The 15,385-nt window shown below is 38.6% G+C and overlaps 1 protein-coding gene across 5 annotated transcripts in view; it reads left to right on the top strand.

Moving 5' to 3' along the window:
- The window catches only part of mdn1 (midasin AAA ATPase 1), a 112,220-nt gene that overhangs the window by 20,372 nt on the left and 76,463 nt on the right, over window positions 1-15,385 (top strand). For all 5 annotated transcript variants that reach the window (XM_040124778.1, XM_040124775.1, XM_040124777.1 and 2 more), the window contains exons 17-28: window positions 47-150; window positions 1,565-1,709; window positions 2,861-2,957; window positions 3,149-3,262; window positions 3,878-4,025; window positions 4,230-4,337; window positions 5,305-5,456; window positions 7,928-8,106; window positions 9,837-10,045; window positions 12,606-12,752; window positions 12,873-13,014; window positions 13,104-13,238. In XM_040124778.1, coding sequence (XP_039980712.1) covers window positions 47-150; window positions 1,565-1,709; window positions 2,861-2,957; window positions 3,149-3,262; window positions 3,878-4,025; window positions 4,230-4,337; window positions 5,305-5,456; window positions 7,928-8,106; window positions 9,837-10,045; window positions 12,606-12,752; window positions 12,873-13,014; window positions 13,104-13,238 — 1,680 coding nt within the window. The remainder of the gene's footprint in view (window positions 1-46; window positions 151-1,564; window positions 1,710-2,860; window positions 2,958-3,148; window positions 3,263-3,877; window positions 4,026-4,229; window positions 4,338-5,304; window positions 5,457-7,927; window positions 8,107-9,836; window positions 10,046-12,605; window positions 12,753-12,872; window positions 13,015-13,103; window positions 13,239-15,385) is intronic.

Here is a 15,385-nt window from a genome sequence, read left to right as displayed (position 1 = left end):
TAAGCACACTGAATGACTTACTAATATTTGGTGTGTGTTTGTGCAGCTTCCTTGATGCAGGAGCAGTGGGAGGCGCTTGCTGCAAAACTGAGTCAGACCCAGCAGCAGATCCGAGCTTGTGAAACTGCCATGGTCTTTGCTTTTGTGGAGGTAAAGACCTTAAAAATCTCCTCAAGGGGGCACTCTGATGGTTAAGACACCGACATACTACATAACTGCAATGTCCATTGTTTGATTCTGCCCAGGGACCTTTGCTGTTATACCCCGTCTCTCTCCCCTCGTCTACTCTGACTTTCTTTTCTGTCAACTGTCCTATAAAGGCAAAAATACAGTTATGTACGTTAGTATTTGGAAATTAACACAATTTTCGTAACTTTGTCTCTGTAAACAACCACAGTGGATTTGAAACGAACCTATCAAAAGGAGGGACTTTTTATAAAAAAGGCTGTAATTCCTCAACGGTTAATGCAATCTTTTTTTTAAACCCCTTGAATTAAAGCCGAAAATCTACACTTAGGAAAGTATTCAGACCCCTTTATATTTTTCACATGCGTATCAGGGCAAAAACCAAGTCATGAGGTCGAAGGAACTGCCTGTAGAGCTTAGAGACAGATACTAGCGAGACACAGATCTGGGGAAGGCTACAAAAAAATTTCTGCTGCATTTGAGGTTCCCAAGATCTGTGCCTCACCAATACCTGTCTCTCAGCTCTGCAGGCAGTTCCTCTGACCTCATGGCTTGGTTTTTGCTCTGATATGCTTTGTCAGCTGTGAGACTTTATATAGACAGGTTTTGTGTTTCCAAATCAACCAATCAGCTGAGTTTACCACAGGTGGAATCAAGATGTAGAAACATCTCAAAGATGATCAAGAGAAGTGGGTGGCACCTGAGATAAATTTCATGTGTGATAGCGAAGGGTCTGAATACTTATATCAATGTGATATTTTAGTTTTTCCTTTTTTAAAAAAAATTGCAAACATTTCTAAAATTCAGATTTTGCTTTGTCATTCTGGGGTATTGAATGTAGATTGATGAGGGGAAAAAAATTATTTTTTTTGTTTTTAGCATAAGTCTGCAACATAACAAAATATGAAAAAATTGAAGGGGCGGGAATACTTTCCGAATGCACTTTAGGTTGCTCCAAGCATGTTCGAGAGCTTTCCACAGTTCTTCGGTGGATTTAGGCTGTCTCAGTATCCTCTGTCTCTCATCTAATCCCAGACTAACTTAATGATATTGAGGTTGGGTCTCTTTGGGGCCATATCATCTGTGACAGGACTCCTTGTTGTTCTTCTTGTTGTTCTTGTTGCTAAACATAGTTCTTTATGACTCTGGCTGTATGTTTGGGGTCGTAGCCGCAAAATGAGTCTGGGACCCAACACATGCTTCCCTGAGGGTACTGCATGATGGATAAGAAATGTACTAACTTGTACAAAGTACTATATATCTCCTTAAACCCTTTTGCACACTAGCTGTCACACAAATTCATATACAGGTGTGTATGACCTCAGCTTTATCCCTTATATCCTTGGTGTAGCAGCTCTGACCTGTTTTTCCTCTGTAGGGAACATTAGCTCAGGCGGTGAAGAAGGGTCACTGGGTCTTGCTAGATGAGATCAACCTGGCAGCAGCAGAGACCTTGGAGTGCCTGAGTGGACTCCTGGAGGGCAGCACTGGATCTCTGGTGCTGTTGGACCGTGGGGACACTGGTGAGGACTTCTATCATCCAGTCTCTTGTCTGCTTATCAAATCCTTTTGAATCCCTTGTTGAATACATTTAGATTGAGGTTTCAACATTTGTAACTGAAGTTAAAAATAACTAAAATTCATAGATGCATTTGATCTCTGCACTTTCTGTTGCCAGAAAAAGTTAGTTTTAGTGGCAGTCTAAATAATGTTCACAGCCTGTAGATAAAACTCAAAATTGAGATGAGTAGCAGAAGAAATATAATGTTGATTAAATAAATATCTGACACACCCTACTAACTTTGCATGCACTATTTTTCAGGAGAAATATTAGAAGTTCTGATTTAGAACTGTTTAAATTGAGTAGTTCAACATATTGATGTGATATCAGTGAAAGTTTAACTAAGGATAAAGACTGACATGACGCAGCTAGATTGTTTCTAGCTACTTTGTTGATCTTGTTAGACTACAAACACACACCATCCAGTTGAGATTTTGAAGTAATGGAACACTGATGTTTCTTTTACCTCACAAATGATCTTTCAGAGAACACATTAACCAGTCATTAGTTAAGTTTTGGCCTTTTGGCAACTTTAATGCTTACTTACAGCGAAAAAAGTTAATTAGCTACAGTTCATATAATCTACTGCTGGCTACACTTGTCGTTTAACTCAGCAAAGCTAAAAATAAGAGGCTGCTACCTGAATGTTTTGTACAATCTTTATAGGAAAGAGTAAATAAGATTCAGTGAGAGATTAAGTAGCCCGGCAGTTTAGCGAATCAGGATCTTTTTGATCAACCTAGAACTGGCTGTCATTAACCAACGCTAATCACACAGTGACATGTGTGATTATATTTTTGGTGTTCACTTTATCAAAACATTTACAGATACTGCATTTCCCAATCACATGTTTAGAGAAACTAGGAGATTTTCTATCTTCCCTTGAATATCCAGAATATGGCCACATTATGGCATCCTAAAGATAAACGGAAAGCTCTGCAGTGCATTCTGTCAAGATTCTAGCTTTTCTAACTTTTTTGACCAGACACTTGATGTGACATTCAAAAGATCATACTTATTTGCCTAGATTTATGTCACTGTCATTTCAGTCAAATGCATTTAGCCATATTCCTGATAATATTGTTTTGGGTTTTTTTTTTTTTTTTATCAAAGAGCCCTTGGTTCGCCACCCAGACTTCCGACTGTTTGCCTGTATGAACCCAGCTACTGATGTGGGGAAGAGGAACCTGCCTCTGGGCCTCAGGAACAGGTGAGAATGTGTAGAAGTGAAGGCAAAGTGAAAGTCTTTATCTCCTGGGCTTCATTGTAGATTGACCTATTATTTTACTTTAGTTCAAAGAAATAGCAGACATACAGAGAACGTAAACAATTTAAGATGTTAAAGATAGAAGGAAATACCTGACCACGACAATAATACATTTCTCCCTTGGTGTCTCACAGGTTTACTGAGCTGTATGTGGATGAGCTGGAGAATGAGGGAGATCTGCAGATTCTGGTCTCAGACTACCTTAAGTGTTTGAATCCACATAGGAGTGTCATCAGTGGCATCATAAGGTTAGCCTTTACCGTAACGTTCCAGTAGGTAAAATCAAGTTAACACTGTTCTAGTTGGTGACATTTTTTTTTTCGTCTTTGTCAGGCAGGGCATTAAGACAACATTTAATTATGGTAAAAATCCCTTTGTTTTTGGAGCTTGTGGGGGCTTTATACTGTAGGCCTCAGAAGACAGTATACGATATAAAAAAAATGTTCCGCCTCTTTTGCATGTTTTTTGGGTTTCAAGAAGCACTTAATCTGTCTTTAAATGTTTAATTAATACATTCTAAAAAAGCTAGAATTTAATCATTTAGTTGAATTGAAAATCAAATATAAGGCAGCAAAGTGTCAGATCTCTATCAAGGAGAGAAAAAATCTTCTTTTAAGTAGGATTAGTGCATTAGTAACATGGAAATTTTTATTACATTTCCGTTTTATTTGTTGTTATACTACTAACATACTTAATGTTTTAATAAATAGCACAGGCCACTCATCTTCTTACCAAACCTGCTCAAACCTAAACTTTATGCCATTCATGCCTGTTTTATTGCATTTTTCAGAATCCCTCAGTAGGCTCAAACTCGTTGCCCAATTATTCCTTAATTTTTCTTTAATGAGTGTGCTTGTGTACAGTTTTTACCTCGCAGTACGAAAGGAGGCTAACTTGCATCTAGTGGATGGGACAGGGCACAAACCCCACTACAGCCTCCGGACTCTGTGCAGAGCACTGAAGTATGTGTCCGCAAACCCCTGCATCAGTGTACAGCGCTCACTCTATGAGGTAGGGGCTAGAGAGAAATAATCTCTTAAAAGGGTTAATGCACTTGAATTAAAAAAAACATAATTATCACCAGTGTCATCGTGCTATGCCACTACTTTTGATTTTATGCGGCGATGTTTTGAGACAGAGGCTGCTAAATTTGAAATTAATCCCAATCACCTACATGTATTCGGAGTTGACAGTCTCCCTGCTTGATGGTTGCAGGGCTTCTGCCTGAGCTTCTTGACTCAGCTGGACAGAAGCTCCCATCCTCTGGTCCAGAAACTGGTGTGTCAGCACATTCTGATGGGAAACACCAAGTGTCTCAAACAAGTAAGACGTTCTGAAAGCTGTGTCATGTTCTATATTTGTGTCAATGGATATGTGGATATGTTATATTTGAAAAATATCTAACTGATAAAACCAGTAAGAATTCTCAAATAGTGGCTAGAGTCTTTATTTACCTGAACTGTAGAGAGCACCAGACCTGTATTTGAAACAGGCTTATATTAGAGACGATACTTTATCTCTAATAACATGTTTTATAAGTATATCTTATCTTCTTTTAGTGAAATTCCTCCCCGTTTTCTTATCTGTTCCTGTTTTCATTTGCTGTAAATGCAAACTCAAAACATCTTCCATGTTTACCTGTTAGTCTGATAAATTCAGTATAATCTACCTTATACATTATACATTATACATTATATTATCTACTGTTATTGCACTGATTAAATTAGTGATATGGAAATATGGATTATGCTAAATTTACCATGAACTAGTATTTCCAATGTTTGTAATCTGACCTTTATTAGCCATCACACTTTAAATAAATGTGCTATTGTTATAGACTTGGCCATTATTTGGCTTGCTATGCTTTTTATTTGAGAATTTACAGTTCATTATTATTAGTAATAGTCATTATTATTATTAATGTACAGTATGCATTCTATATGTGTATGTACATTTATGCTTTTATGTATACATGCCATTTTTTTTGGATAAATGGGTCTTTCTTGTGGAGTTTTTCCTTGCCCAAATCAAAGGTAAGATGATAATGTTAGATGAGTCTAACCTTAGTCACTGTGATTAAATTTTTTAATTTTCTTTGCAAAAAACACCAATTAATAGTGAAACCTGACACCCAGAGGGAGGAAATTATTTTATAGCCAACAGTACCTTATTACCACAGACGCTTCCAGATAAAGAGTTATGTTTGAAACGTCAGCCTTTTTTACACAAGCATATTTGTAAATTGTTGAATATTTGTGAATACAAAAGCCTCTTTTTATGTTTCGTAAAGCCCATACCAGCACCCCCAGGCCAGCCCTGTGTGGAGATAGAGGGCTACTGGGTGTCCCAGGGGGAGATGGAGCCAGCTCTAGACCCGAGCTACATCCTCACTGCCTCAGTCAAGCTCAACCTCCGTGACCTCGCAAGAGTGGTATCTACAGGGTAGGAAAACTGTTGCCCAGCTTGAACCCCTGCCCATGATTTCCCCCAAATCAATAGGTACATTCATCAGTGTCTAGACATTCATTTTGGCAGAGCTAATTCCGGCCCTTTATGAGAGAGTGCATCAGAACAAAAATGTGGTTGGACTAATTTCCCCTGCAGTCAGTGACCTGCCGGGCAGGAAGCGATTCGTTATTATGCCACTGTTTGGTTCCCGTTAAGGACAGCTGACATCCTGATCTCCTAAGAGCAGTAGGTTAGGAGAGCTCCCTTTGCTCTCAAACCAGCCTCAATTCTGCATGCCATGGATTCCACAAGATATTGTAAATATTCCTTTGAGACTCTGGTCCATGTTGACATGATTGCATCACATCATTTCCACAAATTTGTCAACTGCACCTTCATGCTGCCAATTTCCCATTCTACCACATCCCAAAGGTGTTCTATTGGATTCATATCTGGTGACTGGGGGGGGGGCAATTGAAATACATTGAACTCACTGTAATGGTTATGAAACCAGTTTGAGATGACTTTTGCTTTGTGACATGGGACATCATGTTCGTCATGCTGTATCATGTAGCCATTAGAAGATGGGTATACTTAGGCTCATCTCCATGCACACTGGCTCTGGAACCAAACTCCTGGAGAGGCGCTCGCCTTTTCCATAGTTGCCCAGGCTTTGAGGCGCTGGGCAGATGTAAGGATTCTCAAGAGCACTGGAGCATGGAGTTCTCCCTGGAAATTGAGAGGGTCAACTCTATGTGACTGCAAGTTGCTGAGAGGAATTCTATGTTGTTATTGTCTGTGCTTATGCCCTGAATAGCAGTTTGATCCAGCCTTCTTGGAGTATTTGAGTGGGTCCTGGAAAGGTATCACCTAGGGGACTCTATAGTGCTCTCTTTAGACTTCAACACTCACATAGGGAAAAATACAGAAACCTGGAGGGGATGATTGTGAGGAAAAGCCTGCCTGATCTCAACTTGAGTGGTGCTTTGTTATTGGACCTCTGTGCTTGTCATTGACCTTCCATAACGAACACCATGTCCAAGCACAGGGTGCTTCATAAGTGTACTTGGTACCAGAACACCCTAAGCTTAAGATTGATGATTGACTTTGTGGCTGTATCATCAGGTCTGTAAAGAGTGGAGCAGAGCTGTCAACTGATTATCACCTGGTGCAGAGTTGGATCATATGGTGGGGATACCCACTCAGATATCCGCTCTTTACAACGGCTCACCACAGTTGTGAAGAGTGGAGCAGAGCTGTCAACTGATCATCACCTGGTGGTGACTTGGATCATATGGTGGGGATACCCTCTCAGGTACCTACTCTTTACAACTGTGGTGAGCAGTCTTAAAGAATGGTTATCTGAGTAACCATAGACTTTCTGTCAACTGGAACCAATCTGACTATTCTCCTCTGACTTCACTCATCAACAATGTGTGTCATTTTGCAGAATTGCCACTCGATGTTTGTTTTTTGGAACACTTTTTTGCATCAACTCTAGAGAATGTTGCATTAAAATCTCAGGGGATCAGCAGTTTCAGAAATATTAAAATCAGCCCATCTGGCACCAACAATCATGCCAGGGTCAAAGTCAATGTGCCAGTCACATTTATTCCCCATTCTTATGTTTGATGTGAACATTAACTGGAGCTCCTGACCAGTATCTGCATGATTTTATGCATTGCACTGCTGCCTCGTGATTGGCTGATTGGATAATTGCGTGAAGAAGAAGGTGTACGGGTGTTCCTAATAGCAGAGAAGAGACAGATCATTGAAAAGCAAATGATCTATGAGCTATATCAACTTTAAAGTCATTTATGTTATTAGTTAGCAACACTTAATGAATCGTGTCAACCATTCATTTTTTGAGAGCACCTTAAAATACAAATAACAATATTTTATTTGAGGAATGTTGGGGGTTTGGGATGCCTACCCCGCCTCAACATCTCTCTGAAAGGCTTTAACTGTAAACCATATGTGCAGGAAGTGTGGAGTTTAATTGATGATAGCTTGACAGTGAACCAAAAAGCCGCAAAATGGAAATCGTAGGAAAAACGCAGAGTTGGTGATCATTTTCTGTGGGTTCTTCACTACATCTTGACATTACACATGGTCATTTGATCAATTGTTAATATAAAAATCTTGATAGTGTTGCTTTAAGGCATGAATCATTGAATCCTTAAATACAATTTTCTTGTCAAAAACAATAAGGGGAGAAATATTTGAATGTTAACACTTTCTCAATCTGCTCATTTGCTTTTGACAAGACACCCATCCACTCACCCATGTTCTGGTTTTATTATTGTCAATACCACCCGTTTTATGACTCAGTGGTCCCTCCTTGCCACTCAATAGCCCTTCAGGTTAATTTGGTGCAATCAGGTTACATCATTCTATATTGAGCTAGTGACAAATCAGTAGTTTGCCCTCCCATCACACTCTCTTTTAATGTTTTGGCCTCACAGGACTCACCCAGTACTGATCCAGGGAGAGACGTCTGTGGGGAAGACCAGCCTAATTTGCTGGCTAGCTGCAGCCACGGGCAACCAATGTGTGAGAATCAATAACCATGAGCACACCGACATCCAGGAGTACATGGGCTGCTATTCATCAGATGACAGGGGCAAGCTGGTGTTCAAAGAGGGTACGAGGTCTCATTCAAGTGGCAGCTGTGACAGACTTTTTGATAGATACTGTCACAGATTTGTCACATTTATAAAGAATTTCGACACATTTATACACTCAGTTCACTTTTAATAGGCCTTTATATCTCAAACTTTAATATCTATGTGAGGTATGATGTAAATAAAATCTAAGCATTATTAAGAGTAATTTTTTAGATTTAAGAGGGGAAACATTGGCAATGATGTGAGAGAAAGCAGTCAAATCCAAAGGACAAAAAACTAACCACTAGGAATTTATATTGAAATATTATGGCATATTTTGCGCAAAATATAACAAAAATATGTTGAAATGTCATGCAATACAAAGATACAATGATATGTATTGTGAAGTTGAATAACCGGTTTCATTATTAAGTTAATATTGGGAATTGAGTTTTAGGAAGTAAAACCATGTTTATACAGTATATTGGTTCTGTATCTCTTCTTATTATCACCAAATCCCCCGAAAAGACCCACATCAACAATGAATGTATCCTACTAACAACTATTTTTTGAGTGTGTATCCAAAGCCTGATACACATATTTCCGTGTGCCATAGAGCTCCATTGTTGTCCAAAAACTGTTAAAAACATAAATGAACAACACTGTTGCGCTGAGCAGGGATGTAGGTACCACTGAAGACACAGAGATCATGTCCTCCGTATTTTTTTCTAAGAGAATGGGGACCTGAAATATAGTTTATATAATATGATAACAAGGGCAGCAACTAACAATTATTTTCATCATTGATTAGTCTATTGATTATTTTTTCATTACTAAGTTAATCATTTGTGCTATAAAACATCAGAAAACAGTGCCAACCACAATTTGTATAAGCCCGAGGCAATGTCATCAGATGTCTTGTTTTGTCCGACCTACAGTCAGAACTCGAAATTATTCAGTTTAGAAAAAAAAAGCAGAAAATTCTCCCATTTGACATTATGGAACTGTCAAATACATTTAGGTACATAAGTATTTGGACAGTAATACTATTTTTGTAATTTTGCCTATGTACACCACCAAATGCAATATTTATGTTTAAACCCTTGAATTAAAGCTGAAAGTCTACACTTAAATCACATCTTGATGGCTTCATTTCAAATTACAAAAATTATGTCACTGTCCAAATACTTACGTACCTAACTTTAATTAGCTTTTTTGCTTTAAAAATTACTTAAATAACAAAACATCTTATCAAAAAAATGTCCAGTTGATCAACTAATTGATCATCGGTGAATCGTTGCAGCACTAATTAGCTTTGTGTATACCACTGGACCTGGAGCTAAGAGCTGCAGACAGAGTAGAGATATCAGTATTGAGAACCTGAATAATGTGTTATTTTTTGTTGTTTTTTTTTCATGGGATATGTTGACACTGCATAGAGTCGAAAAATGGAGAATAACACCAGATTTATCCTTTAAAATTTTTAGATTAAGGGATGGACTGAGAATAGCATCTGTTACAATGAATACAATAATATTCATTATTAGTTTTGCATGGTGAGAGAAATTAAGTTTTTGTCTAATTCAAAACCTGACCACCTAAAGTGTAAATACATTTAATTACACTGACTGCCAGTATGCATAATCCATTCCATTCTTCTTAAGTTACCCACCCATTAATACACACTGTGGCAGCATTTCCTGTGTCTATTATTGAACTCTGGCACCACCCCAGACTGATATGTTGCTTGTTCGTGCATCTGCTCCAGGCATTCTGATCGACGCCATGAGGAAAGGCTACTGGATCATCCTGGATGAGCTGAACCTCGCCCCCACTGATGTCCTAGAGGCTCTCAACAGACTGTTGGATGACAACAGGGAGCTCTTTGTGGTAGAGACCCAGGAAGTCATCAAGGCTCACTCCAGATTCAAGCTGTTTGCTACCCAGAATCCCCCTGGTCTCTACGGTGGTAGAAAGGTATACCATTCATTAAAGCTAAGAGGGATTGACTGATGGCTTGGTTTAATTGCAGTTAACTTCAAATTCACTGCAGTACTGTTTTGACAGTTTTGGTCAGTAACTTTGGTCAAACGAGTTCAAATTGAGATGCAGTCTCTTCAGAAAGTATTCAGACCTCTTCACGTTTTGGACACTTTATTGCATTGTAAATTTAAATTGATAAAATGGCAATTTTTGCGCAGTGAACTACACCCAATAACCCATGACAAAGTGAAAATGTGTTTTTAGAATTTTTTGTAAATTTATTAAAAATCAAAAACTGAAATCTGTCTTTTACAAAACAATTCAGTTCCTTAATTCAGCACTTTGTAGTGCTTTAGTGCACCAGCAATTACACCTTTGAGTCTTCTTTACTGATCCTCTCAAGCCCCATCAGATTGGATTGAAAGGGTCTGAACTGCCATCTTCAGGTCTCTTCACAAATGTTATGTTGGGTTTAGTTTTCTTAGCTGTATTCTTCAGGTCAGTGTCGTGCTAAAAGTTGAACTGTTGCCCCAATCTAAGGTCACATACAATCTGGAACATGTTTTCTTCAAGGACCTCTCTTTATTTGGCTGTTCATACTTCCCTCAATTCTGACCAGTCTCCCTATCCCTGCGGCTGAGAAGCACCTCATACCATGGTTCTACCACCAACATGCTTCACCCTAGCGATGGTATTGGGCAGGTGATTGGCCATGTGAGCAGTGCCTAGTGTTCACCAAACATATAATTGGAGTTTTGCCAAAGATTTCAATTTTTGTCTCATCAGAGAATCATTTTCCTCATGCTCTGAGTCCTTTAAACGGGGTTTGGCAAACTCTGTGCGGGCAGTCATTTGCCTTTTACTCAAAGTGGCTACTGTTCAGCCACTCTGCCATAAAAGACCTGATTGATAGAGTTCTGCTGACATGGTCGTCCTTGCAGCAGGTTCTCCCATCTCTGCAGAGGACTTCTGAAGCTCTGTTAGAGCTGCCCAAGGCCCTTCTTGCTTGGTTACTCAGTTTAGCCAGATGGCTGACTCTAGGAAGATTCCTGGGGGGGCCCAAACTTCTTCCATTTCACAATAATTTAGGCCCCTGTGCTCCCTTGGGACACTCAAAGCATTAGAAATGGTTTTATAACCTTGCCCCTGATCTATGCCTCACCACAATTTTATCACAGAGGTTCACAGTTAATTCCTTGGACTTAATGGTTGGATTTTTTTTTTCCTGACATGCAGTGTGAATTTTGATACCTTTCTATTAACAGGTGTGTGCCTTTCTAAACTATGTCACTTGATTGTGTGGACTCCAATCAAGTTCTATACACATCTCAAGGAAAACTAAAGCAAACAGGGAAGGGTCTGAATACGTTTGTAAATTGAAAATTTCAGTTTTTGATTTTTAATGAATTTGCAAAAAATTCTAAACATTTTTTCACTTTGTCATGGGTTAAAATAGCAGTTGTATCCATTTAAAATTAAATCTACGAAACAATAAAGTGTGTGAAAAGTGAATGGTTCACTGTGACTAGGGAATGGAGAGCTGGAGACTTCAGAACACAGGAAACAATCGTAGCCTATTAGCTGTGTCGCATCATCCACTTTGTATGTAAGCTGCTCCACAATTTGTCTCTTGAATAAATTGTGTAAACTTATTGTCTGGTTAGTGACCAAGCTAGCTAGCTTACTAACTTTAAATTTCTTTACTCCACACTGACATTTAGCAAGCCAGCTAGCTCAGAGAGCTAATGTGACTAAGTGACTGAATAGCAATAGCGTTTTCTTTTCTGAATAGTGTGTTAGTAGTTAGCTAGCAGACTACAGTCGTACGCCCAATGGCTCTGTGAGTTGTCACTATGTTAAAGAGCTTCTAGCACTACCTTTTTTCTGTGGGGACACAGAATAATTTTGCTGTGCCACTGTATGAGGTGACCTTCGCATCGAAAAAACAGACCAATGTTGTTGGTTCTGCTCATTGCTGTTATACTGAGTGATATGATGAGCAGAGCAGGATTTAGAATTGTCTTGTAAAAGGCTTACAGGTAATGATCCTCAGATGCTAGGATGCTAATATTAATATATTAGCTTGCAGTTTAACATTTACAAATCTTTGCCACATCTATTTTGAGATGCTTTGTAAATACTGCAAACTAGTTACATCACCACTGGCAGTTTCTACTAGGCTCAGTTTTGGTAGTATGAGCTCAGATTTCCTGTAATAGAAGATTTTTTGCATTTTGGCATAAAAAGGAAATGGATGCAATTCACCCGATTTCAGTTATTCAATTTGGGTATGATTTGTTCATGGTTATCACACCATATTATAACAATTAATTTGACAAAAAACATCTTTTTTTTTTTTTTTTTTTCAAAGTATACCTCATGTAGAATCCTATAGAAAATCTACATAACTAAGAGCACTGTCTGTGTTTCTGATATTTTTTCTTGCAGTTAATACAGTCAAAGTCCTTCACAGGTGGCACAATAAAACAAAAAAACAAAAAACATAAAATCAAATTGAGTAATCTTTAGTTACTGATCTCCTCCAAACCTCTAGGTGCTCTCCAGGGCTTTCAGAAACCGCTTTCTGGAACTGCACTTTGATGAGCTGCCTAGTGGAGAGCTGGAGACCATCCTCAACCAGAGGTGTCGCCTGCCTCCATCCTACTGCACCAAGCTGGTCAAGGTCATGCAAGACCTTCAGGTAACTGTACATTCCGGTATATTGTTGTTGTCCTAACTATATACCTTGCTTATTTCTTCATATTACGTTCCTTTTTTGGGTGATCCTGACTACATGTGTGGAATGTGTTTCCCCATCCAGTCCTTACGCAGGGGATCATCTGTGTTTGCGGGGAAACATGGATTCATCACCCTAAGAGATCTGTTTCGCTGGGCAGAACGATACAGGCTGGAGGAGCAGACAGAGGCCTCTCAGGACTGGCTGCAGCATTTGGCTGATGATGGTGAGGCTTGTCAGATGTTTCTCTTAAAGTACCAGCTGATACCTGTGTTCCACTCAAAACCTAAATAAAGCTTTTGTCTTCTTCATCAGGATACATGCTGCTGGCAGGACGTGTCCGGAAGCTGGAGGAAGAGGCCACCATCTTGTCCATTCTGGAGAAGCACTTCAAGAGGACAGTGAACCCTGAGAACCTGTTCTGTCAGAAACAGGTCACCACCAGGTTCAGTGAGTATAGAACATAACTCGTCACTCAAGCACAACACACTGATCCAGGGCCTCCTTTGTAACACTATGTAAAATTAACACCTAGAGTATATACTGGAACACTATTAAAAGTTTGGTTGAATAATACAGAGTGGGTCCACTGAGTTTTTTTTTTTTTTTTTTTAATTAGGGGGGGAAAATCTGCCTCCTAAATCTAAATTGAGGTATTTCAGTGTAAATTTGTACATTTAGGTGATCTGAAGAGTAAACCACCTATTCAGATCTAAATGTAAAGGGATAGCTATGACCACATGGCATTAATGAATACCAATACAGACTTGCTGTTCCTTGACCATTTTTTGATGAGGAATATTGTTTCCTGTTACTGTTTATTCAGGGATTTGAAGTTCCATGTGACGTTGGTAGGGTGGTTTGATCGGGCAATGTCTGGAGGCAGTCTCCTGCCCCCTGGAGTGTTGACCCTTTGATCCTGCCATTCCTTTGATATTGCCAACTTTCAGCCAGACCCCCCGTGAACTGTCTATCCACACAACAGCACCTACATGCTTCGACTTCCCACCCTTTGATTACCATTGTATTTACATCCTTCTAAAGGGTAGGGAGGGGTCCCTACCTAGCTTGTAAAGGGATGTTCACAAATAATTCCAAAGTTTCTAGTTGATGATTTACTACTACAAACTTTGGAATTTATCTTTTGTAAAGTTGTAACATAAATCTGAATGAGAAGTTCTAGTTTGTACATGTGTAGAAAAGATTTGTATGTGGGGAAAAAAAAGAAAAAAAAGAAAAGTACTTTTGTGGACACTTTTCTGTACAGATAAAAAGCAGAAAACTGTGTATCTAGAAAATCTACTGCATCTTTTAGGACCTGCAGCGGAGATGAAGGTATCGGAACCACCTGCCCTCTGATTGGACTCTGATTTATGATTGGACTGTCATTGTCCAGTCAGATTCAGGTTTAAAAACATGGTTATAACTTTTTTTGGAGTTTTTCACACATTTTTCTGCTTTGCATCTGTACACAGATGTTTACAAAAGCCCTTATTTTTTCACATTGTCTTTGTGTAACCCCACCACTGATAAAATTTGTTCACAGATTGTAGTCACAAAGTTTCAAATACACAAATACGCATCTTTTTTACACATACACAATTTTTTTGTCCAAATAAAAATCTTTTCTACGAATATAAATATTTTCTACATATGTACATACTTGAATTTATCATGCTGATTTATTTGACAGGTTTACAAAGGTTGATATACATCTACAAACTTTGGAATTATATTTGAACATCACTTTACAAGCTCAGAATCTTGGACTCTGATTTTAGCCCATATGATTGTATGACTCCTCTCTACTTGCGCTACTGTTCCACCATGTTTTAGTATGTCACAGCTAAACGTTTCAGTCATTTTATCACAAAACTAAAACAAGACATAAACACTAGGAAATTCAGTGTACCATTATTCTCTAACTGACACTTATGTACTTTCAGTAAAGGTTGCATAGTTTTGCTTTGAGTGATTTACTTTGTAAGTGTGCCTAAATTTGCAAAGCGGACATGTTATTATCATTTAGTAATTTTTTTTTACAGGGCATTCATACTATCAGTGAACAGTAACAGTCATTCATCTTTCAGGGACTAAGTCATAGAACTCCTTAAAAGAGGTTTTTTTAGGGGTCCGAGTGCCAACTCATAATTCGTAATCAGTTTAATCTATTATGACAAAATATGGTGCACATGTTCGGATGCTAGCTTGAGCTTTGCTGTGCAGTCTTGGAGCATTCTACCTCTAAAAAATATTATTATTTCATAATTCACTGCATCTTTTTTCTGAAATTAAGATGGCATTATCTCTGGTCATGTTCTGGTCAGCAGTTTTAATCTGGTTTGGATTGATCAAATTGGGCAGTGTTCATAAGCAAGTAATACAAACTTTATATGAATTTAGCACTCAAAACTTCAAACATCGTCAGAAGGTCCTACAGACATCATTGTTTTTGCAACAAATCCTGCTATATATGAAAAAAATTTGCATGTCACTGCAACAAATGGTCAATTATGACATCCCTCACTCTTTTTTTCAAAATTTGCATAATCAGTTAACCACTACACTCTTGAAAAATTTCTTGAGAGCTGTCAAAA

The sequence above is a fragment of the Xiphias gladius genome, chromosome 4, assembly GCF_016859285.1.
Source record: "Xiphias gladius isolate SHS-SW01 ecotype Sanya breed wild chromosome 4, ASM1685928v1, whole genome shotgun sequence".
In the NCBI taxonomy this organism is placed as follows: domain Eukaryota; kingdom Metazoa; phylum Chordata; class Actinopteri; order Istiophoriformes; family Xiphiidae; genus Xiphias; species Xiphias gladius.
This window is presented reverse-complemented; position numbering and strand designations above follow the sequence as displayed.